The following is a 26,185-nucleotide window of genomic DNA, read 5'->3' on the forward strand; positions in this document are numbered from 1 at the left end:
AGAAGACAGTAATGGAAAAAATGAGGTACAAGAAAGGTATAAGACATATAGAAAACAAACAGAAAAGGAAGCCATTTATCAGTAACTACTATAAATGTGAATGGGTTAAATTCTCCAATCAAAAAGCAGAGATTGGCAGACTAGGAAAAATATGATCCAAGCATATGCTGTCTATAAGAGATTCACTTTACATCCAAAGATACAAATAAGTCAAAAGTAAAAGGATGGAAAAAGACATTCCACACAAATAGTAACTAAAAGAGAGTTGCAGTTGCTACACTAATATTAGACCAAAAAAGCCTTTTAAGTTAAACACTGATGTAAGAGACAAAGAAAAATACATACTAATAAAAGGGTCAAATTATCAAAAAGATATAACAATCATAAACATATATGCACCAAAATATACTTAGCAAACACTGACAGAAGTGAAGGGAGAAATAGTCAATAAATGAAGGCAGGAACAGACAATTCTACAGTAATAGTTATAGATTTCAACACATCATTTTCAATAATAGACCATCTAGACAGAATTTGAAGAAGACAGGCCTTGAACAACACTATAAACCAATTAGAGCTAACAGACATATGTAGAGTATTCTATGCAACAACAGCAGAATAAACATTCTTCTCAAGTGCATATGGGTCATTCTTCAGGACAGACCATATGTTAAGTCTCAATAAATTCACAAAGAAAGAAATCACAGAGTATCTTTCTAATCACAACAGAATGAAATTAGAAATTAATAACAGAAGGAAAATTGGAAAATTCACAAACACAGAGATATTAAACTGCACACTCACACTTGGGTTAAGAAGAAATCACAAGCAAAATTTAAAAACTTAAGGATGAATGAAAACAAAGCCAACAAATACCAAAAATTATGGAATTCAGCATAAGCAGTGATCAGAAGAAAGTTTATAATTGTAAATGCCTATGCTACAAAAGAAGAAAGACCTCAAATCAATAAACTAACTTCACACCTGAGGAAAGAAAAAAGAACACTAAACCCAAAGCCAGCAGAAGAAAGAAAATTATAAAAATTAGAGCACAGATACATAAAATGGAGATAAAAATAACAGAATCAATGAAACCAAAAGCTGGTAATCTAAAAAGGCCAAATAGCATTCCATCTGGAAGCAAGCAAGACAGCAATGCCTGGAGTCCTAGGCAGAAACTGAGGACAGCCACCTCCTCCACCCAGAAGCAGGTGAGACAGCAACACCCAGAGTCCTAGGCAGGAGCCAATGGCAGCCACCCCCTCTGCCTGGAAGCAGGCATCTCAACAGCAATGCCTGGTGTCCTAGGCAGGAGCCAAGGGCAGAAGCCCCCTCCACCTGGAAGCAGGCAAGACAGCATGCCAAAAACACTGCTTTCATGCAGGTGGCCCACTACAGCCACCACCACAGTGTTGCAAAAGCGGCTCAACACCACAGCAGTAGCCAAAGTCACAGGCAGCCTGCCAGACATTCGACTGCATTGTCACAAGTAGAATCACCAGTAGAGAGCAGACAAAGAAGAGGACATCTCTCTCCTCAAAGCCCATTCAGAGTGGTAGAAATAGCAACTGCTCTACCAGATGATCAGGCACCAAGGTAGAGATACCAGAAATACAAAAGCCCAAGAAAATATGACACCACCAAAAAAATACAGTAATTCTCAAATACCAGACCCTATACAGCAGGAAACCCTTGAAATAACAGAAAAGGAATTCCAAGCAACAATCTTAAGAAAACTCACTGAGATATAGGAGAAGACTCAGTTAGACAACATAATAAACAAGAAAAAAAATCCAGGATATGAAGGAGGAAAATTACAAAGAGATTAATACCTTAAAAAGAAATGTAGCAGAACTCATGGAACTGAAAGATTCACTAACAAAATAAAAAACACAACTGACAGCTTAAGCAGCAGGCTAGAATAAGCAGAAGAAAGAATCTCTGATTTTGAAGACAGCCTTTTCGAAATAACCCATGCAGACAAGAAAAAAAAAGGAAAAAATAATTTTAAAAAATGAAGAAAATCTGAGAGAGCGAACAGACAACCTTAAGCATACAAACATTTGAATCATGGGTGTTCCAGAAGGGGAGGAGAAAGGAAAAGACATAGAAAACCTATTTAATGGAATAATAACAGAAATCTTCCCAGGTATATGGAGAGACATGGACCTTCAGATCCAGGAAGCTCAAAGATCTCCAAACTGATTCAACCCAAAAAGGTCCTCTGCAACACACATTAACGTCAAATTTGCAAAGCTCAAAGAGAGAACCTTAAAAGAAGCAAGAGAAAAGTGTCAAGTCACCTATAAGTAGCCCCTATCAGACTAACAGCAGACTTCTCAACAGAAACTCTACAGTCCAGAAGAAAATGAGATGATATAATCAAAGTACTAAAAAAACTGGCAGCCAAGAATACTATATCCAGCAAGGCTATCCTTCAGAAATGAGGAGAAAATAGTGTATTTTCCAGAGAAACAAAAACTGCAGGATTTCACCACCATACATGACCAGTCCTACAAGAAATCCTCAAGTAAGTTCTGCATCTGGAATCTGAAAAATGATACTCACTACAATGAATATACAAGAAAGAACAAAACCCACTGGTAAAACAAAAATGCAAATGAGAAAGAGAAACTCAATCTTACCAACACAAAAAACCATGTGACAATGTAATAATACCCCTGTTTTTTTTTGTGATTTTAGTAATTTCAGTCTTTTTTTGGTCAGTCTAGATTAAGGTTGGCAAATTTTGTTGATCCTTTTTAAAGAATCAACTTTTGGTTTTGCTGTTTTTCTCTATTGTTTATTAATTCCCTATTTAATATATTTCTGTTGTAATCTTTGTTATTTCCTACATATATCTGCTTTTGGTTTGGTGTGCTCTTCTTTTTCTATTTTCCTAAGTAGAAGTTTATATTACTGATTTGAGATTTTTTTTATTTCTAATATAAGTGTTTACAAGCATAAATTTTCCTCTAGGCACTGCATGAGCCCTGCATCCTATAAATTTTGATATGTTCTTTTTTATTTCAAAGCACTCTCTAATTTCCCTATAATTTTTCCTTTTACTCATTGTTTATTTAGGAGATTGTTGTTTAATTTCTACACATTTGTGGATTTTCTAAATTTCTTTCTGCTATCGTGGTCAGAGAACATATTTTCTATGATCTTAGTTTTTTAAAAAAATGTATTAAGACTTGTTTTTTGTCCAAAAATTAAAATTAAAATTAAAAGAAAAAAAGAACATGCAGAATACATCCCAAAATGCCAACCTTGACCTAAAGAAGAAAGTAGAGAATGAATTAGCTGAAGAAACAAAAATGTTGATTTTCTCAGAATTAAAGAAGGCTATGTGTTTTCACATGAAAAATAAAATAAAATCAAGAAAATCAACTAACTTTTAGCTAAACTAACAACTGACACAAAGAACAAAATCAAGAAGTAGGGACATTACTACTGACATTCCTGAAATCAAAAGGATTACAAGAAAATGCTATGAACAATTAATTGTATCTCAACAAATTAGATAACCTAGATGAAATGAACAAAGTCCTAAAAACACACAAACTACCAAAACTGACACAAGAAAAAGTAGAAAATGTCAACAGACTTATAACAAGTAAGACTGAATCGGCCATCAAAAAATTCCCAAAAAGAAGGGCTGGCCTGTGCCTCACATGGGAGAGTGTGGTGCTGATAACACCAAGGCCACAGGTTCAGATCCCTATATAGGGATGGCCGGTTAGCTCACTTGGGAGAGCATGGTGCTGACAACACCAAGTCAAGGATTAAGATCCCCTTACCAGTCCCCTTTAAAAGAAAATAAAATTCTCAAAAAGAAAAGCCCAGGGCCAGATGGCTTAACTGGTGAATTCTATCAAATGTTTAAATAATTAACACCAATTTTTCTCAAATCTCCCTAAAATGAAAAGGCAACATGTCCCACCCACTCTGTGAAGCCAGCATTACCCTCATTCCAAAGATGAAGATTATCAATAGAAAATTAGAAACCCCACCCCTTATGAATATAAATGTAAAAATCCTCAACAAAATATTACTAAACTGAATTCAACAGCACATGAAAAGGATTATACACTATGATCAAGTAGGGTTTATCCCAATAATGAAAGGATGGTACAACACAAGGAACTCAATGTACTACATACACCACATTAATAGAATGAAGGTAAAAACCACACAGTCATCTCAAATGATGAAGAAAAGACACTTGACAAATTACCCTTTTAGGATAAAAACACCCAATAAAATAGGAATAAAAGGAAAGTATGTCAACATAATAAAAGCCATATATGAATAACCTATAGCTAACATCATACTCAAAGGTAAAAGAAAGATTTTGCTCTAAGATCAAGAACAAGACAAGCATGCAGTTTCACCACATTCAACACAGTACTGAAAGTTCTAGCCAGAACAATCAGTCAAGAAATAAATGGCATTGAACTTGGAAAGAAAGAAGTAAAACAATCTCTATTCATAGATGACATAACTCTATATAGAGAAAATTCCAAGGAATCCACAATAAAGCTATTAGAGCTAATAAACAAATTCAGCAAAGTTGCAGAGTACAAATTCAATGCACAAAAAGTAGTGGTGTTTCCACACACAAGTGATGTATAAATCTGAAAAGGAAATTAATAGAGCAAGTCCATTAACAATATCATCTAAAAGAATAAAAATATCTGGGAATAAATATAACCAAAGAGGTAAAAGACTTGTGCACAAAAAACCATAAATGACTGCTGAAAGAAATTAAAGACCTAAATAAATGGGAAAACATCCCACATTCATAGATAGAAAGACTTAATATTGCTAAGATGTCAATACTACCCACAGCAATCTACTGATTCAATGCAACCCCTATCAAAATTCCAACAGTCTTTTCTGCAGAAATGAAATAACCAATCCTCAAATTCACATGAAATTGGAATTGGTCCAGAATACTCCAAATAACCTGGAAAATGAAGAACAAAGTTGGAGGACTCATGTCCTGATGTTGAAACTTACTATAAAGATACAGTAATGAAAACATAAGGTACACACATAAGAACAGACATTTAGACCAATGGAACAAAGAATTGAGAGTCCAGAGATAAACCCACATAACTATGGCCAATTAATATTTGACAGATGTGCCAAGCCCATTCTATGGGAAAACACAAACCTGTTCAACAATGATGCTGGGACAACTGGATTTCCACAGACAAAAGAATGAAGTTGGACACCTGCCTCACATCATAGAAATTAATTCAAAATGGATCAAAGACCTAAATATAAGATCTAAAACCATAAAATCCTTAAAAGAAAATGTAGAGGTAAACCATCATGACCTTGGATTTGGCAATAAATTCTTAGATGACACAAAAAACATGACCAACAAAAGATAAATTGGACTTTAATCAAAATTAAAAACATTTGTGCATCAAAGGACATTATCAAAAACATAAAAAGATAACATACAGAATGGGAGACAATATTTGCAAAACATTTATCTGATAAGGGATTAATATCCAGAATAAAGAACTCTTACAACTCAAGAACATAACTACAAACAACCCAATTCAAAAATGGGCAAAGAACTTGGATACTTCTTCAAAGAAGATAATAAAGTTCCAGTCAAAATAGTGGAATAGACGGTCCGCAGTGTCACTCTCTCCCAGAAATCAACCAATTTACAACTATAAAAATGTAACATTAGCCATGCTGGGGCCACTGGAGCTCAGGGGAAAAGGAGAGACCTACAGAGTTCCTGAAGGTGGGAGATACCAAGATGAGAGGAAAAAAAACTGCTCTGAGCATTTCAGGCCGCGGCGGCTTTAAGGCTGGAGCTGCTGAGCACATGGAGCAGGAGCCAGCAGAAGCTGCAGCTGTGCCCTTCAGATGGAGTTACTTGGAGGCGGCAGGGGAGAAGAGGACCTTGGTGGCCCCCAGGACAGCAAGACCACTAATAGGGTTCCCGTGGACCCACACAGGAGCGAGGAGCCAGAACAGCTGAAAAAGGGGAGCCATTCAGAGGCCGGTGTGAGTCAATGCAACGGACTGGTGCAGGGCCCGTCCCATGGAAAGTGTTTGGAGCACAGGCGGTGGGGAAGACAGCCCACTGGGAGAACACCGGGACACAGCAAGGACAGCTGATTCCCCCCCGCCCCCCGCAATCAGTGCAGGAACACTCAGAGGAGACTGGTCGGGAATGCAGAATTGCATGGGGTGCAGTTTGATTTAAAAACTCAAGCACAGATCAGAGTTTCTACACAACCCAGGTGCACCAAGTATTTGGAGAGCTGGAAGTACCTATAAGGTCAACCATTAAACCCTGAGCTGCACAAAAAGTCTTCCCTAGGAAAACAACAGCAAAGCAGCAACTTAGCTCAACCACACAGCTCAAGTACTGGTTCCCATAGGAAGTTCCCCGGTGTTAGAATTAAGCAAAGGACAAAAAATTAGTTCCAGCCCAGGCACATCACCAGCGCCTTGGGGCCCACAGGGGACATCACACATGGAGCCATGGACAGGACCACCACCCACAACCACTCACGCTGCCAGCACCTTGGGGCCCGCCCAGGAACCCTAGGCTTGGAGCCAGGAACTGGACCCCCCACTCACAACCAGGCACACAACGCCAGCACCCCGGGGCCTGCCCTGGGATCCAAGGCATGGATAAGGAGACCAGACCTCCCATCCCACAACCAGACACACCACGCCAGCACCTCGGAGCCTGCCTGGGGACCTGAAGCATGGATCAGGGGACCAGACACTCCCCACAACCAGGCACACAGCCAGGAACAAGGAGCATGCCAAAAACATCACCTCCATGTGGGTGGCCCACCATGGCCACCACAATAACCATGGCTGCTGTGAAAGCAACCAGACACCACAACCACCATGCAGATGGTCCGCAAGCCACTGGAATTCATTGACACAGGGAGAATCACCAGCAGAGATAAAGAAAAGAAGAGGATGTCTCTCTCCACAAAGCCCATTTCAGAGTGACAGAAGAAGCATCTGCTCTATGATAATATTGGGGGACCTGATTACACCTCTCAGCATTGTACATATCATCTAGGCAACAAATCAACAGAGTAGTCACTATTCTTTCAGAAGGAGAGAAGAAATCTAGGGTAATTAGAGAGGGGAGGGGGAGGGAGGGGGATGGAGAGAGATTGGACAAGGGGCATAAAGAATAATTACGATTTGTAACAATATATATGCTAGTAATATTGATTTGATCAACATATCTTAATGTTGAACCCTAAAAATGTGTATAATCAATTTTGATTCAATAAAAGTTAAATATATATATATATATGTGTATGTATTTAGCCATTGAAAAGAATGAGATGTATTTTCAAGAATGAGATAGGATAAATGTATTTCTCGATGAGTCATATTTTTCTGCATTAACAACTACAAAGTCTCAGTAGGTTATAACAATGAACATGGATTTGTCATACATTCCATTTACAGGAAAAGAGAGAGTGAATAATTACAAACATTAAGCACGATTTCACAATTGCTAAGTAAAAAAGTAGAGTGCAGAACGGTATGTACAGTGCCCTACCATTTGGTTAAAATAAATCAAGACAAAAGAATCCTTCACGCAATTGTTTTATGTACAAGGTCTGTGGAAGAATATACTTGAAACTGGCAAAGATGGTTGCCTTAATGCATGGGAACTGGGTAGATGTGAATAAGGGTAGACTATACATATTTCACTATATACACTTTGTACCTTTTTGAATTTTATGCCATTCAAATATATTATCTAAGCAAAAAATGTTTCCTGTAACATTTGGGTAGAGGCTAGAGATATTAACTGTAGAACCGATTAAGCAAGTATAGATGTTAAGGTTTTAAGAGTAACCAGAAAAAGAGTTGAAATTGAATGTATAACCAAAATGGCACAGGAAACAAAGAAGGGTAAAAATAATTCTCTTCAGCACTTTAAAAAAATGTATACGTTTAAGAGCCATTGTGTTTTTCAGTGAACTACCTTTCCATATAATTGGCCCCTCTTTCTATTGGGTTGTTAATCTTTTTTGTCATTGATATCTAGGGGCTCTTTTTATGTTAGGGAAATAAGTCTTTTGTGACACAAATTAAAACTATTTTCCTTCAAAAAAAAAAAAAAGATATAAAAATGGCCAATAAGCACATGAAAAGTTGCTCAACGTCATTAGACATTAGGTAAATACAAATCAAAACCATGAGATACCAGTTCGCACCTACTAGGATGTCTACAATAAAACACAAATAAAAAATTTTAAAAACAGAAAATAAGTGTTGAGCAAGGATATAGAAAAAAGGGAAGCCTTGTGCATTGCTGGTGGGAACATAGAATGGTATAGTTGTTGTGAAAAATAATTTGAGTTTCTCAAAAAGCTAGGCATAAAAACCAACAATTCCACTCCTTAGGTATATACCCCAAGAAATGGAAAACCAGGATGATACTTATATCAAACTGATACTTATACACCAACATTCATTGCAGCATTATTCACAATAGCCAAAAGGTGGAAACGATGCATTATCCATCTTATGGTCAACAAACTGATAAATAAAATGTGGTATATACATACAATGAATATTATTCAATCATAAAAAGTAACTTAGTTCTGATAAATGCTACACTATGGATGAAACTGAAAAGTAAAATAAGCCAGACACACAGGACAAATACTGTACATTTCCATTAGCTATCTAGAGTTCATAGAGACAGAAAGTAGATTAGAGGTTAACAAGAACTGAGGAGTAGGAGGAAACCGTAAGTTACTGCTTAATGTTACAAAGTTTCTGTTTGGGGTGATGAAAAAGTTTTGGAAATAGACAGAGGTGATGGCTGTACAACATAGTGAATGTAATTAATGCCACTTAATTGTATATTTAAAAATGTTTAAATTTCCTTTCTTCTCTGTTATTTTGTTTTCTTCTAGCTTTTTGAGTTGAATATTTAATTCGTTCATTTTCATTTTTACTGTCTTAAGTACATAAAGATATGAATTTTCCTCTAAGCATTTTTACAAAGCAAATATAACACTGTCTTACAGAATATACCAAAGAAGTAAACTGTAAACTAATCTCACTTATGAGTATCAATGGAAAAGTACTAAATAAAGTATTAGCATTCAGAATATATATCTTTTTTAAAATGATGATCTGGTATGGTATATTTATTCTGGTATGGAATACAAGGATGGTTCAACGGATTGGGAAATCCATTAATATAATTCACACATTAACAGATCCACAGAAGAAAAAAAAAATCGTACAATCTCCTCCAGAGACAACTCCTTTTCAGACATTGAAATGGGATTTAAGTAACAATACAAATGTGGGGGGATGGGTATATAGTGAGAGTATGAAAAAGACTGGAAGGCCCAGAAAGAGATACATAGAAATTTAATATATAATTTACTATATGATCATGGAAATTTCTCAAACAATGGCAGACAGAACCACCATACAATCCAACAATCTCACTACCGGGTATATATCCAAAAAAATTGAAATCATCATTCAAAGGGACACCAGCACTCTCATGTTTATCACAGCTCTATTCACAATAGCCAAGAGTTGGAACCAACCTAAATGTCCTTCCACAGAAGAATGGATAAAGAAAATGTGGTATATATACACAATGGAATACTACTCAGCCACAAAAAAAGGAAATCCTGCAATTTGCAGCAACATGGACAAGCATGGAGAAAATTACGTTAAGTGAAATAAGCCAGGCACAGACAAAAATACCACATGTTCTCACTCATATGTGGAAGCTGAAAAAGTTGACCTCATAGAAGTAGAGAGTAGAATAGTGGTTACTAGAGACTGGCGGGAGGAAGGGGAAGGGGAGAGGGTGGTCAGCAGATACAAAATATTAGAGATAGGAAGAATGAGATCTAGTTTTCTGTAGTAATACAGGGAAACTACAGTTAAAGACAAAATACTGTCTATCTTTGAATAGCTAATCAAGACGATACTGAATGTTCTTCATACAAAGAAGTGCCTAACGTTTGAGGTGATAGACATATTAAGCACCCTGATATAATCATTGCACACAGTATGCATATACCCAACTATCATAAGGTATGCCATAAATATATACAATTATCATGGGTCAGTTAAGAAAAATAAATTTAAAAGAGAGGGGAAAAAAAGAGAGAAAGTGAGATAGAGAGTAGAATAGCAATTACCAAAGGTCGGGGGGGAGGTGCAGGGGAAGGTTGGTATACTGGTACAAAGTTACAGTTAGATATGAAGAATAAGTTCTGGTGCCCTAAAATGACAATAGCTAATAATATTGTATATTTCAAGATACCAAGAAAAGAGAATCTTGAATGTTATAACCACAAAAGAATGATAAATGTTTAGGTGACAAGTACGCTCACTATTCTGATTAGATCATTATACAATATATGCATGTACTGAAACAACAAATTGTACCCCATAAACATGTACAATAAAATAAATAAATAAATAAAATAATTAAAAATAGGGAATGTGGTTGTTGGTGCCAGCCTCTCAGGTGACCCCCAGTGGTCCTCACCTCCTCCTAGTGTAGGCAACTTAGTCAGGACTGGTGTGAGTCACCAAGAGAAGACAGCAATGTGTGACATCTGAGGCCAGGTTGAAAAATGCATTAAAGCTTCCACTTTGGCCTCTTGGATATATATAATGCTGAATTTAATTTGCTAGTATTTTAATGAGGACTTTTGCATCTAAATCATATGTGTAGTTTGCCTACGATTTTCTCTTCTTGTACCATCCTTGTCCTGTCTTGGTACCTAGGTTATATTAACCTCATAGTATTAGCTGGGTATCTTCCCCTCTCTTTTTTTCTCTTAACTGGTTTAAGATAGGATAAATGCTCCTTGCTAGTTTGGTAAGATACTCCCTGTAAAATCATCTGGCCTGGGTCTTTCTGGAAGTGGTGAGAGAGAATTCTGGGACAAATTTAGGATTACTAATTTAATTTCTGTCGTGGCTATTGGTTTATTCTGAATTTCTTTGTGTTTTTGGATCAATTTTTGAAGTTCATCTTCTTTGAGAAAAATCAATATTTTATCAAAGTTATAAAAAAATTTACTATACAATCAAGTACCTGGGCAAAGGGTTAATAATTTTTAATTAATGATTTTCAAATGAGGACAAAAATTTGGAAGCAGACAAAATTTGATCCAATACTCAATTATATATCAGAATAAACTGTAAATGGATTAAATGTTTAAACACAAAATAAAGACTTACAAATATTAAAAGAAAACAGGGAAAGTATTCCTTTACAACATAAAAGGGAAAAGCATATGAAGCAAAATCCAGAAGCAATAAAACTGTTAAATTTGACATAAAATTTCTAAAAACCAAAGCAACCAATCACAGTTATATTTAAGAACAAGGATAGATCTTACATATTAGTGCTATTTACATAAAGTTCATAAACAAGTCAAACTATGATGTCAGAAGTCAAAGAAAATGGCTACCTTTGAGGAGGTGGAAGCGGATAGTAATCACCAGAGGGCACAAGATGGGAAACTGGTAATGTTCAGTTTCTTGAACTAGGCTCTTAAAAATCAAGAGGAAAGGCACAGATTTGATATTTATAATACTATGAGACAGGGATTAATATTTTTCCAACTTTACAGATGATGAAAAGAAGCAAGGCACAGGGAGCCCAAGCAATGTGCCCAGAGCACCCAGTTGGTAACAGGTAGGGCCATGATTTTAACCCATGCCAACTAATTCTAAAGCCAGCACTTTTAACAAACCTTCAAGATATCAGAAGGTAACAAATATGTCATCATCATCAACATCAAACAGTATGACTAGTATTGAGGATTATAAATAGTCTAATCCTTTCCACCACCACATACTCTTCCTGATAAAAATTTAAAGTATGCCACCGCAGTGTAAACCCTAAGAAGGCAGGAACTATGTCTGCTTTATTACCAGCAACTAGCAGTGCCTGGTTTCGTGAACAAATCACAGACTCACTTTGTACTTTAAATAAATGTTCAACTTAAAGTGAAAAAAACAGAGATGATCAAAACGGAAAAATGGTTGAAAGATATACACAAAAAATTCACAGAAAAGATACTCTGAAACATGAAAAACTGTCCATGATCATTCCTAATAAAAGCAATAGAAATTAAAATTACACTGATACCATTTTCACCAATCAATGGGGTGTTAATGTTCTCTGTTGGTGAGGCTATGGAAAAATAGGCACTTCCATATATTACTAAAAGGAGTGCAAAACTGGTACAATCCAGAGGGAAATTTAATAATATCTAAAACACATACACTGACTTTAACCAAGCAATCTTACTTCTAAAAATCTACCCTGAAACCATACCTCCACAAATAGAGTAAAGCATATATATACAGATTACTCATCATCTATTATTTGTAACAACAAAAAGACTGGAAATAACCCAAATGCCATCAACAGAGAACTGATTAAATAAACTACTGTACAGTGCAGTGTTGTCTCGTATGGTCAACCACCAGCTATTGGGGGGTGAAGGGGAACACCACGATTTGTAGCCTTTACCAGAAATACTACCACTATGGCTAATTGCAGGCTGCCAGCATGAAACTGAACATGGAATTGGGAAGAGATACACAGAAGCACACCATTACATACAGTTATTTCCACCATACAAACACAATGAATGTAAATAACCTTAAAAGCACAGATATTAAAATTTAGTAAAATAATTAAAAAGCAATGAATTTTGAGTAAGTATTGTATTTGTTTTTAATACTGTTGTGGGCTAAATTACATCCTCTTCCCCGCCCGCCCGCCCACCCTCCCTCCCTCCCTCCCTCCCTCCCCCCCCCCCCCACCCCGGCCAAATTCATATCTTGAAGTCAGGAAGAGGCCTCAGCAGAAACCAACCTTGATTGGCACCTAGATCTTAGACTTCTAGCCTCCAGTACTGTGAGAATATAAAGTAAATTTTAAGCCACCAGTCTGTGGTATTTTGTTATGACAACCCTGGCAGTCTAATAGAAATATAACTAATTTATCTATAAGTTTCTATAATGTCATTTTTAATAATGAGTGTTTTTAACAACTGGCTCACAAAAGTCCTGAAAATTTAACCATGCAGGTATAAAGAATGAGGAAGGTTTATGTATATACTGAAAGAGAATGATTTCCAAGATATACTATGAAGTAAAATATGGAGGACGGAGAACAATACATACAGTATATACTGCCTTTTGTATAAGAATAAAGGGAAATTAACAATGAATTATGTATTTCCTTAATTTTTCAAAAAGAACAGGAAGCATAAAAAATAAGATTTGAGAACCAAGAGAAAATAAAAATGGGCACTACACTTCCGAGTCTGTTTATGTACACTTTACTTTGAACCATATGTATAAATTCAAAAATAAACTAAAATCAAGAAGATCTTAAAATTGAAATTAACCTTAAAATTTAAACATAAACAAGATAATCATTCTCAAGCTAAGCTTTAACAGTTTAAAAAATCATATTTGCAACCTCTCTCCAACTCCCAAAAAGAAGAAAATTCCAAAGAGGAATCATTCTGGTAGCATTTACCATTGCAGGTAAAATCGTAAGTTTATTTCCAATAATCTAGATATATTTCAGTACTAATTTAAGGTTGGTCATCTCCATGATATGAAGATAATAATAGAATTCCATGAAATTCCAAGATAAATCTGGTAAATAAAACTCTTACAGCACTTTCGAACACATTCAAAAGAATGGCAAATTTTGATTAGAACATGAATTACCTGTTTGTATTCACTGACACAACTTTGACAGCAAAATCTTTTCTGCTGACCATCAATCACCAGAACATTATTTCCAGCACCTTTACTGGGCAGGTACTCTCCACACTGTTCACAGCAATTCATTATTAGACCATTGGCCATTCTATATCTATTAAAGCAGTGGTCACTGCACAGCTTATGAGTCATATTTTTAAAGCTAACTTCATGGCGAATCTAAAAGGAAAACAATAAACAAATTTTAAAAACAGATTAGTCTGACGAGTAGTTAAATAACACAAGGTGTTCCAACAGAAACAAAGAGGCCCCAGTGAGGCTTGTTTGGGGAAAAGGAAAAGCAAAGTATATTTCATTAATTTTTTGAACTGTTTTTTAAACACACAGGAACATGTGTATGGCACGGAAAAAAGAAAAAAAATGCCACCAGTGACATCACTACAAACTTCTCCACAGGTATCTAAAAATGATAGGAAACAACCAAGTTTGGATAGTGTTGATATTAGACTTCATAAAGAGACAAACCCTAAAGGAACTATAAATAAAGTACATTGCTCTAGAAAAGGGAGGAAAGAGAGAAGCAATGAGGTTATGTAAACACAGGTTTCTTTTTATTTAATATCGTATTAACAATGTGAAGTTATCAAAAAATATTCTCTCTACTTTCCTACTTCTCAGCAAGATTATCTGCTGTCTCTTGTGCAGTCAGCTTCTTTGTTTAAACACATAAACAAATTACTAGACAAAAAAATCAACCACAATAGTATGGCTCTGTGAGTGCTCCCAACCACAGGAAAAAAATAAGCAATTAACATTATAATTTTTCCTAAATAATTCTCCCACAGAGATATATAAGATAGTTTTTATTTATCTCCCCTTTAAGGAAATATATACACTAGTAAAAAAGTATGTAATAGCTGTTAAATAAAGTTTAAAATATTCCTCTTACAACTAAGTGATAAAGAAACACAAACCTCTGTTAGTTTCCCACAGATTGTACATCTCGATTTATTTAGAGCTCCTTTAGTAGGGTTCTGTTTGTCTTCATAGAGAGACAAACAAGACGTACTGCAGAATTCCTGGAAGGACTCACTTGAATCCACTTGAGCTACAATGGTTCCTTTCATTGTAGTTATATCTCTGAAAAATAAAAGGTACAACTTAAATTCCATTTTAAAACAAATCAAATACAAGAGTTTAATAACTGATGTTTTTCATTTCCATAGGTTGAATACTAGAAATCAAACACCATTTTTGGATCCATTAAATCATTATTACCATTTAGAAACTCGGTAATGAAGACTGAGAAGCAAAAATATTTTATACTTAATAGTATAATAATGTCAAGGACTAATTTATTGAGGTATAAATTTAATACCTGTTCAATTCCGCTCCCCTGGGTAAGTGGAAAGATATATGGGTCACAGGAATATGACATACATTCTAGAGAGGATGACTGAACTTAAATACACCCTACACTGCACCCCTAAATAATTTCACCCACCATTCTACACATCTCCCCGATCACAATTAGAAATGTTAGGAAATGACAGTATTGATGACCTCTGAAGTTTTCTTTTATTTCTGAATTTCAAGATCCTATACTGCAGTATAAATCTACCACTGTAAAGCAATCTAAAAACTGATATTTGAATATTTGAAACTAATATTTGAAAATATTTTAATTTATTAAACATGTACAGAGCACTAAGCCCTTTCCAGAATGTCAAGATCTAAAAATAGCTTCACAGATTTAAGGATTCTCCAACAGATGGTACCAAAAGTCCACCTGGTTTGACCTTGTATTTAGTATGCCATAATCCAACTATTTTTAACCAATGAGGCCAGACCTAAAAAACTGGCAGAAAAGAGGATCCCATCTTTCCAAGGCTGGCGAAAAACAGGTACTTGAGTCTTGAAAAATAAGTACTTCTAATGACTTACTGTACATAACAAACATAAACAAACACATATAAAATCCAAAGACTTGCCAATATTAAATAATCTCAATCTGAAGATAGGATAAAATCTGACCTATTTTAATTTAGAATTGTCATATATTAGCTGCTTAAAATTTTTATCTGGCTAGAAGTACTAAATTCTTATAATTAATAATGTAAATAAGCATGTATTTTTACAAATTCAAGGAGTCCAATTGAGATTACAGACAAAATTAATTACAAGAGTCTATTTAAATGAACCGTAAAGCGTATCCAAATAGAAAGCCTTTCTTTCATCCATAAGCCACCTGGACTTGACAGAAACTTCCCAAGCCATTACAAATTTGAGTTTGGCTTCAAGATTCAAAGTAGCTTACCAATTTTTAAAATACAGTAGTAATTCACCTCTAATTTCTTAAAATTTTATACCACCAATATTCAACCATATGGACTTATGTTGAAAGGTAAACCTTACTTTTTACACATAACACAGAGTTTCTTTGGAGCAGGCTTGTGAGAGAAGGAAGAAAGGCAGGTGGTAGAACAAAAGAGGTGAGCTGATCCTTTTCGTTGGTAAGCTGTCTGTCCCTTCTGTAAAGGTTTTTTGCAGTTTGCACAAGTGACTTTAACTGGTTTAGTGGGTTGCTGCTGGGCTGAAGGCTGGAAAATCTGTTTAGGAAGTGAGGCCACTGGTGATAAAGAATCCACTCCTGGTTGTTTCTGATTACGGGGAAATGATGCTGACTGGGAGATCCAAGAATCTTAAAAACAAAATGCACAAGAGAGAAATGAAACAGGTAATTATGCACATTGAAATTCATATCAGAGATAATTTTAACTTCCTACTTAATACAAGCTTAAGATGTTAATGAAACAGTAATATAGCAGAGATGTGTACAGAGGTGTGCAGCACAAGTTCTGGAGTAAGACTATCCTGTTCATCATAACAATATATTATATATTGCAAAAAGTGTAAATTGCAAAGAGTGTAAACTTTAAGTGTTCTCACTACAAAAAAATGCTAAGTATGTGAGATAATGTATAATCAGCTCAATTTAGTCATTCCACAATGTATACATATCTCAAAACACGATAAATACAAACTATTTTTGTCAATTTTTTAAAAATTAATTTTAAAAAAAATGGGTGGTTCACATTCCAGCTCCATCACTTACAACATTGAGAAGCTACTCAAACTCTATGTCTCATTGCTCTGCAGTGGTACTGGAAATGGTACCAACCTCATACAAATGGTAAACGTTAAAAGAGATAATACACGTATTAAAGCGCAGTGACTACCACAACATCAGACATTAGTTGTTAAGTAGAAGCATTCACATATTACTGTAAGTAAGGAATATATACATCAACATAAAAGTATAATAAGAACCTGACCAACTAGAATCTTTGACAAATGTAACACAGGTCTGATAAAGTTTATAAATAACTACTTCCAAACATCTTTTTAGGAATAGCTTTTCCATATATGTTTAGTTCCATGGTCTCTAACCATACCACAAAATCTCACAGAAACTAGAGTGTTACAAAGAAATGATGGCGTTAAACCAACATATACTGACCAATTCAGTATCAAACTATTCTACCACTGTAGAGCTCGGCAGAGCACAAAACTGAGGTACATGTAATTATTAACACTAAAGTGCAGAGTTATTCGTCTCTTCTCTTTCATTTTAAGCTCTCTAGTTCTTAGCAGGAAGTCTCCGGCTTGCCACACTAGTTCCTGTTCCACAGGTCTCTCACAGCACTACCAATAACATAAGCTATCCTCACTTTGAAACTTTTCAGGTTACCACTTCTAGTTTCTACTATTTTGGTCTCATAATTTTTTTTACTTTCTCATTTCTACTGAATTTTTGAACTTCCATACACAAAAATTAAAAAATTATTTTCCTTCCATGGGAAGTACAAATATAATCAGAGCTCAGAGAACTTCTTTATTACTAAAATCTTGGGTATTTTGGGGGGCGGGGGTTTGTGGCTGGCCACATTACCAAAACATCGAAGAGGGCAATTTCTGGGTCTGACCCATTCCATCAATCTAATAGTTTCAAGGGGTTACATACACTGCTGTTTGAATTTTACCTGACCCCTTAATACCCCTCAATTAAAAAAAAACTTAAAACAGAAAATACAGAGTTCATTCTGGAATCTATTATGTTGCTATCAGCAGGGTAACTGGCCAGTTTTAATAAATAGGTAAAAATACTAATCAACAAGGAGAAAGCAAATCACTAAAAGAACTGGCAATTCCATCTTATGAAGGAAACAAGGGCCTTCAATCAAAAATTATACTTGAACGTATGCTAGAAGGAATAGCATAGTGCAACACAAATATTGGCTCCTTAAGATTTTCAATTTTGTAGGCTTATTTCATTACATACTTAAAGGAGCCTATTTAAACTTAAAGAAATCTATTAACCTGATTTTGAAAAAATGGTGCTTTTCTTTTTTCTATTTAGCTTTAGGCCCTGTATAAATAATATAATGGCTCCCTTTATCTATATTTTAGCTCTTACATCCCCTACTTTCACATTTTCATCTCCCCCAACATCAAAAAAAAATTTTAGGAATAGAAGGAACCTATTTGTCTAAACCATCAATTTCATAAAAGGGACATCAAGGGATAACAGTTAAATTTGCCTACATTACAATTAGCCCAAGAATCAGTATAAATAGCCAAGATTTTATAATTTATAACTCTTGATCTGTTATTCTCTATTACAAAAACAATTTATGAAATGCAAGAACTAATTCATAAATGAAAGAGCAAGAGATGTCTGTTCACAATTTTTCCGAGTACTTTTACATTCTCTTGTGTAAGAGTCTGAGTAAATAGGAACACAATTCTTATGATGATATAACTCCTCTGACCCAGCACGTTCCTAAGGAAGTAAGTATCCCGAGATATATGCACAAGAATATTCTTAAGAGAGTTATTTAAGTAGGAAAAACTGGAAAATAGAGAATCAGCGAATTTCACATATATACACTTGATATGGACAAAAGTTAAAGATCTATTGGTAGGTATTTGAAAGAATGGTAGCAGGGGAGAGGTAGTAAAACTGTACCTGTACCATGATGTCAGGTTAGAATTATATGTACCATTAATTAATTAATTGACTCTTAGTGGTGAGACTGAATGTTATCTACTACTTCATACTCTTATTTTGACAAAGTAGCTATTTTAAAACTAACTTGAGCATTATCATTTTTTAAACTTTAATGTAAGCTGGAAGGTTACAATGAAAGACACACATACAGCTGGTGGCAGTATAAATTAGTAGCAGCTTTCTGAAAAGCAGTATGACAATTTATTTCTATAAGTTAAAAATGCACATACACCCACACTTACATAACACACTGTAGTACATTGAATTATGTCCCCCATAAAACTCCCTGAAGCTTGAATTGTGTCCCCCAAGTTCTATGTGTTAGAAACTTAGCCCCCATTGTGACTGTTAAGAGGGTAGGAAATCCTATTATTGTAATTGAAAGGTGGAGCCTTGAAGAGGTGATTAGATTGTAGGACCATGCAGTAGTGAATGGATTAAAAATGGTGGTCAGGGGTGTGGTTCTGAGGACTTTAAAAGAAGAGAGTATGTCTCTCTTGCTCCCTCTGCTCTCTCTGCTTCCACCGTCTTGCAATGTGAGACCCCTGGGTCACTGTTGCCACCACCAGATGGACTTTAGACTTCTCAGCCTCAGAACTATAAGCAATAAATGTCATTTTTCTTTATAAATTACCCAGTTTAAGTATTGTGTTATAAGCAATGAAAACAGACTAATACACACACAGTCCTACGTACCTACAAATATATATACATAGGGGTCTTAGAAGGAAATTTCAAAACTGAATAAGATGGAACATATTTCTTTTAAAACCACTATAGAGAAATTAAAGAAGACAAAAGAAGATGGAAAGATATCCCACACTCTTGGATTGGAAGAATTAACACTGTGAAAATGTCCATCTGTGATCTACAGATTCAATGCAATCCCCATCAAAATTCCAATGACATTTTTCTCAGAAATGGACAAAACTATCCAGACATTTATATGGAATAACAGAAGACTATACGCATAGCCAAAGCAATCCTGGGAAAAACATAAAGCTGGAGGCATAACACTACCTGACTTTAAACCATATTACAAAACTATAATAACCAAAACAGCATGGTACTGGCATAAAAACAGACACACAGATCAATGGAATAGAATAGAGAACCCAGAAATCAACCCATACGCCTATAGCCATCTGATCTTTGACAAAGGCAGCAAGTTCATAAAACTGGGGAAGAGACTGCTTCTTCAACAAATGGTGCTGGGAAAACTGGATATTCATCTGTAGGAGAATGAAACTAGACCCATACCTCTCACCATATACCAAAATCAACTCAAAGTGGATTAAAGAATTAAATATACATCCTGAAACAATAAAACTCCTTAAAGAAAACATAGGGAAAACACTCCAGGAAGTAGGAGTGGGTACAAACTTCATAAATAGGACCCCAAAAGCACAGGCAACTAAAGGTAAAATAAACAAACAGGATTATATCAAACTAAAAAGCTTCTGCACAGCAAAAGAAACAATCAACAGAGTGAAAAGACAACCAACAGTGGGCAACAATAATCAACCACATTGTATATCGACAAAATAAAATTAAAAAAAAAAAAAGACAACCAACAGAGTAGGAGAAAATATTTGTAAAATATACATCAAACAAAGGATTAATATCCAGAATATACAAGGAACTCAAACAATTTTACAGCAAAAAAACAAATAACCCAATTAAAAAATGGGCAAAGGAGCTGAACTGGCATTCCTCAAAGGAAGATACACGAATGGTCAACAGACACATGAAAAAATGCTTAACATCACTCAGCATCCGGGAAATGCAAATCAAGACCACTTTAAGATACCATTTCACTCCAGTAAGGATGGCTAATATCCAAAAGACTGAGAAGGATAAGTGCTAGAGAGGTTGTGGAGAAAAAGGAACTCTTATACACTGTTGGTGGAGCTGCAAAATGGGGCGGCCTTTATGGAAAATGGTATGGAGGTTCCTCCAACAATTACAGATAGATCTACCATATGACCCGGCTATTCCACTGCTGGGAATATACCCAGAGGAATGGAAATCATCATGCCAAAGGAACACCTGTACTCCAGTGTTTATTGCAGCACTATTTACAATAGCCAAGAGCTGGAACCAGCCCAAATGTCCATCATCGGATGAGTGGATAAGGAAACTGTGGTACATCTACACAATGGAATACTACTCTGCCATAAAGAAAAATGAAAAACCATTTGCAACAACATGGATGGAATTAGAGAAAATTATATTAAGTGAAACAAGGCAGGCATAGAAAGAGAAATACTGCATGTTCTCACTTATTTGTCGGAACTAAAAATAAATAAATAAACACAAACTAACAAATGGTGTGGGAGGGAGAAGACACAACAATCACAACAATTCCTTGAACTTTTTAAGACAAGTGAACAGATATGATGTAGGGAGGGAGGGGAGTAAGGGAGGGGGGTAGAGGAACGGGTAAGGGGTCATGAAAATTGACTATAATGTATATTGAAAAGTTAAAATTTAAAAATTAAATTAAATTAAAATAAATAAAACCACTATAAACCAGATATATATTTTTAAACCAAAAATCTTTGGGGGTGATACAGTTTGGACATGTTTGTCCCCCCAAAGCTCATGCTGGAAACTTAATCCCCACTGACAGTGTTAAGAGGGTGGGAAATCCTATTTTGGGAATTGAAAGTTGGGGCCTTGAAGAAGCAATTAGATTGTGAGGACCATGCCCTAGTGAATGGATTAATCAACACTGATGGTTTAATGGTCCTCATGGGCATGGTTCTGATGGCTTTATAAGAAGAGGGACTGAGAAGGTTAGTCCGTCTCTGAGAAAGTTAGTCCGTCTCTTGCTTTTGCCATTTTCACCCATGTGATGCCCTGCATCAGTGCAGAGTCACTACCAAGAACAAGGCCCTCATCACGTGTTCCCTGGACTTTGGACTTTCCAGCCTCCGAAACTATAAGCAATAAATATTGTTTCTTAACAAATTACCCAGTTTCGGGTATTCTGTTACAAGCAACAGAAATGGACTAATACAGGGGCATAGGAGTAATTATATCCTTTGGCCCAGTAACTTCACTTCTAGGAATATACTCTAAGGAAATAGCCAAAAATATGCACAAAGATGGTCATCATAGACCTACAATAGCAAAACATGGGAAACCATGTACAAGCCAAATATGGGAATAGTATCAATACCCATTGTGCAGCCATTAAAACTTGTATATATAATGTTAACGGTATAAGAAAATACAGTGTAATATTAAGTGGGGGAGAAACAGGAAGCAAAACTATACAGAGCTGCATTTCTACTAGGTTAAAAAGCTACAAAGAAAAAAACTGAAAGACAAGCATGCAAAGCATTGACAGTGATCATCTTTAGTTACTGGGACTACGGAAGGTTTTTAATTACCTATTTTCCAAACATTCTCCAATAATAAGACATTACTTTCCAAATAATAAAAATTACCAGCACTTCATAAAGCATTCTACACTGCTTAAATTTTAGTTACTCCACATTATTTTCCACAATTCCTAGGCTGGTAAGTGGCTAATAAGCCTAATATGATGAAAGAATGAGACAGTCAGAGAGAAGTAAAGAGAGAGACAGAAGCAGACAGACACACACATAGGTTTTGAGGTACAGTGAAAGGGAGATGAACACACACAGATATGGTCTTGAAAAAGCCACAGAGTTCTTATAGCTTCCATATTTTAATGTTTTCATGGAGCAAGGCTGCCCACAGAAAAATTTTTCAAATAGTCAATAAATCTGCAAACCTTCAGAAATGAAAAAAATTCATAAAATGCTAACTAAAAACTAAAATCAGATAGGCAGTAAAAAATAAACACAGAGGCCCTAAAGTCATTGAGCTGTGTACATTAAATACTATAGCCTTTTTCATGTCAATCATACCTTTGAAGTGGTTTAAAGAAAGTGCCTGCCTTCAAAAGTGAAATAGAAAATAAAAGAAAACTTCAACCAACTCTTAAAAAAAAACCAAAAAAACCTACAGGTTGCTGGCCCATTAGCTCATTGGTAGAATGTGGTCCTGAAAATACCAAGGAAAAGCAAGGGTTTGGATCTCCGTAGGGGCCAGCCGCCCAAAAAAAAAAACCACACACAGGGAAAGTAGAAAAAAATGTAAACGCAAGTATGCAATATTACATTGTTCTTTAAATGAACTTAATCTTCTTGTTCTCATTTACACATTAAAATACTAATAAAAATATATTAGCAAGTGAGTAATGCATGACAAATCACTTTATGATTAATTTTCTAATAATCCACAGAAAAATATTATACAACTCTTATTAGTAAAAATTTCAAACTTTTAAGATAAAAGCCAATAGAACTAACGCATTTCACATGAAGAAAAAGGTAGCACCAATTACTATAATGAAAAAAGAACCAATCAAAAGTTTAAATTCCTTTACATGAGGTAGAATATCACTTACTGCTTACCAGGATTATGATGAGTTGCAGATTCTCCATTCTGAAAAACGTCTCCTGCCACATTCATTCTACCAGGATTAAAAGGTCCTACTCCAGTCTTGGTCTGTGAAGTTAAAGATGGGGTGTATGTTTGTATATTAACACCAAAATTACTTGACTGCAGTCCGTTAGAGACATCTCCCAAGTTGGTATTCTGCAGTGACGTTACATGTGTAATCATTAAGTTCATATCTCGCCCGTCAGAATTTTCTAATTGGCCATCATTCACAGAGCTTACACCTGTTTCTAAAGTTGTAACATTAGCAATCTGAATTTCAGAGTCTGGTTCTGTGGTGATACCACTATTACCCATTCCTGCATTTACCTTACTTCTTGAAAAACTGGAAGTGGAGAAATCCACATCATTGGTTCTGTTTTTAGTCTCAGGAGGTCTCCGATCAACAAAATTGGAGGAATTTTTCTCTTGCCCTTGATTTGTTTCAATGTCCTCTTCATCATCAATGACAATTGTCTCACTTACACTTCCCTTCTGAGAACTCAACTCTTTTGAGGAAAGAAGAATTTTGGAATCATTTCCTTGTAGTTCTTCGTTTTTTGATGATGTAAATGTTATGGTTCTTTGATCGGCTACCACTGATGCAGAAGATGGGGGAGGTTGTACAGGTTCAATAAAAACAACATCATCATCGTCTTCCACTGAGGAGTTTTGAAATTTATTAGATCTGGATACTAAAGGATTAGGTGGACCACTAAACGAGTTTCCTACATTCGTGAGACTAGTTGCCATGGCTGTACTTCCTAATAAAACAGGATCAGTCAATTCTAATCCTCCCACTGAACTTGTGTCCATGCCAAATAACCTGTTAGGGAGAGGCAAAAAAACAATAAAAATGTCAGTATATGACTTCTTATGTTACTCTGAAACTATTTTTTTAAATACTTTTATTTTCTTTTTAATTCTACATGAGAATGATTCCTAGCATACAGGAAAATATGTAATATCCTTTCATTAATCATTTCATATAGTTTACATGTTAACTTTTACAGGATAACAAAGGCAATTATCCAATTTTCAGCAATCATAAGCGGTATATACCTACCAACACCAGCTCCTTTCCAGGGTACACTGTTTAGTCTATAAACTTTTAAAATTGAAAATATAGATAAATCCTCCCAGACATAACAGGAAAAATAACCCAAATATGACAATAAAAACGATCCCTTCAATATGCAATTAACCCATTTATCCACTGTATTAAATAAAATGTTATGGTCTAATCCCTAATTTTCCTTCTTTTTTAATCTTTTTTCCTCATGCAACCATACAATTAAATCTTTCTGAAAATTTGAAACCTTTCTTGACCCTAGCTAGAAAGTGTAAGTCTTTTTTTGCCAGGCACTATGCAGTATACTTTAAATGCATGTAGAAGACTGGAAAATGACAGCCAAAGATACCCAATCCACAGAATCTATAAATAATACTTTATATGGAAAAAGGTTCTTTGTTATCTGGGATTCTCTGGGTGGGCCCTGAAAGCAGTCACAAGTGTCCATATAAGAAGGAGGTGGAAAGAGATTATAGACAAAAAGAAGAGAAGGCAATGTGACCATGGAGGCAAACTGGGGAAGACTGAAGTGATGCAGCCAAGTAATGCCAGCAGCCACCAGAATGCAGAAGAGGCAAAGAATGGATTCTCCACTAGAGCCTCCAGACGCTCCGGAGCATGGCCCTGCTGACACCTGATCTGATCCCAGTGAATCTGATTTCAGACTTCTGGCCTCCAGAACTGTGAGAGAATAAATTTCTGTTGTTTTAAAGCCACCAAATCCATGGTAATTTGTTACAACAGCCACAGGAAGCTAATAAAATCTTCTTAGTTAAATCCCCAAAACATCCTTTGATATAGGTATAATTTTTGTCCCATTTTAACGAGTAAGAAATTGTAGCTTAGAGATGCTAACTAATTTGTCCAAGTCACATAACTAGGATGAATACCCAGGTCTCTAAAACTCAAGAATCTAAACTCTTCATCACTCTCCTATATTCAGCTACTACTTTCTGAGCATCTACTATATGCAGGGCCATGCCAAAGAGAGAGCAGAGTTAATAAGATTATTTCTAGAATGAAGTTCTTGAGCTGTTAGAGAGGATGAGGTCATTGGTAGTATCACTAATCCTGAACAGGAATCACTTTGACCTCATATACTAAAAAAAAGAAAGGGGTGAGGGGAGACATCAAGTAGAAGGGAAAAGATTGAAGGGTGAGTATAGATTGTAGGTAAATTTCTAGATGAGATGGATGGGAAGATAAAGTGGTTTATATGCAGTAGCCTCATTTTCAGAGAGTAAGTTAGCTACCTGAGAAGGTGAGGAGACAGTGATTGTACAGATCTTAAAGACTGATTCAAGAATCCTAACTATTAAGAGCCTCAAAGGATGAAGAAGAGACATACAAATAATTATCACTTTGACTGATGGGTGACAGGAATGGGTTGAGAAACTGTTCACCTTATATCTTGAAGTATTTCCTTAATTTTTGGACCACATGATTTATCACTTGTTTTTTTAACTAAATTTAGATTTTAAAAAACAGAAGAACAGAGAATGAAGAGACAACTACTTCATTTTGGTGATCAGAGAACACCTCTTGGAGTAAGTGGCATTTACACTGACATATGAAATGGTAAGAGAGATCCAGCTATAGGAAAACAGAGGAAAAGACATTCCAGGCAAAGAAAACAGCTCCTGCAAAGCCTAGAGAGAACGAGGTTGACCAATTCAAGCAACAATAAAGCCAATGGTGGCTGGAACCAAATAGGAAGGAAAGAAATAGGAGGATGAGAGGCAACAGAGAACTGAGCACAAAACAACTCAACAAGACCAGTAAGTTAATTCACT

General features: G+C 35.6%; 1 protein-coding gene across 1 annotated transcript in view; it reads right to left on the reverse strand.

Moving 5' to 3' along the window:
- Positions 1-26,185, reverse strand: part of ZMYM2 (zinc finger MYM-type containing 2) — a 115,972-nt gene that overhangs the window by 58,161 nt on the left and 31,626 nt on the right. Inside the window, exons 3-7 of the mRNA XM_063102594.1 lie at positions 23,651-24,146; positions 23,296-23,389; positions 16,189-16,474; positions 14,748-14,913; positions 13,780-13,992 (exon numbers count right to left, since the gene is read on the reverse strand). Of these exons, the coding sequence (XP_062958664.1) occupies positions 13,780-13,992; positions 14,748-14,913; positions 16,189-16,474; positions 23,296-23,389; positions 23,651-24,136 (1,245 nt within the window). The 5' untranslated portion in view covers positions 24,137-24,146. The remainder of the gene's footprint in view (positions 1-13,779; positions 13,993-14,747; positions 14,914-16,188; positions 16,475-23,295; positions 23,390-23,650; positions 24,147-26,185) is intronic.

This window comes from Cynocephalus volans, chromosome 7, assembly GCF_027409185.1.
Source record: "Cynocephalus volans isolate mCynVol1 chromosome 7, mCynVol1.pri, whole genome shotgun sequence".
Taxonomy (NCBI): Eukaryota; Metazoa; Chordata; class Mammalia; order Dermoptera; family Cynocephalidae; genus Cynocephalus; species Cynocephalus volans.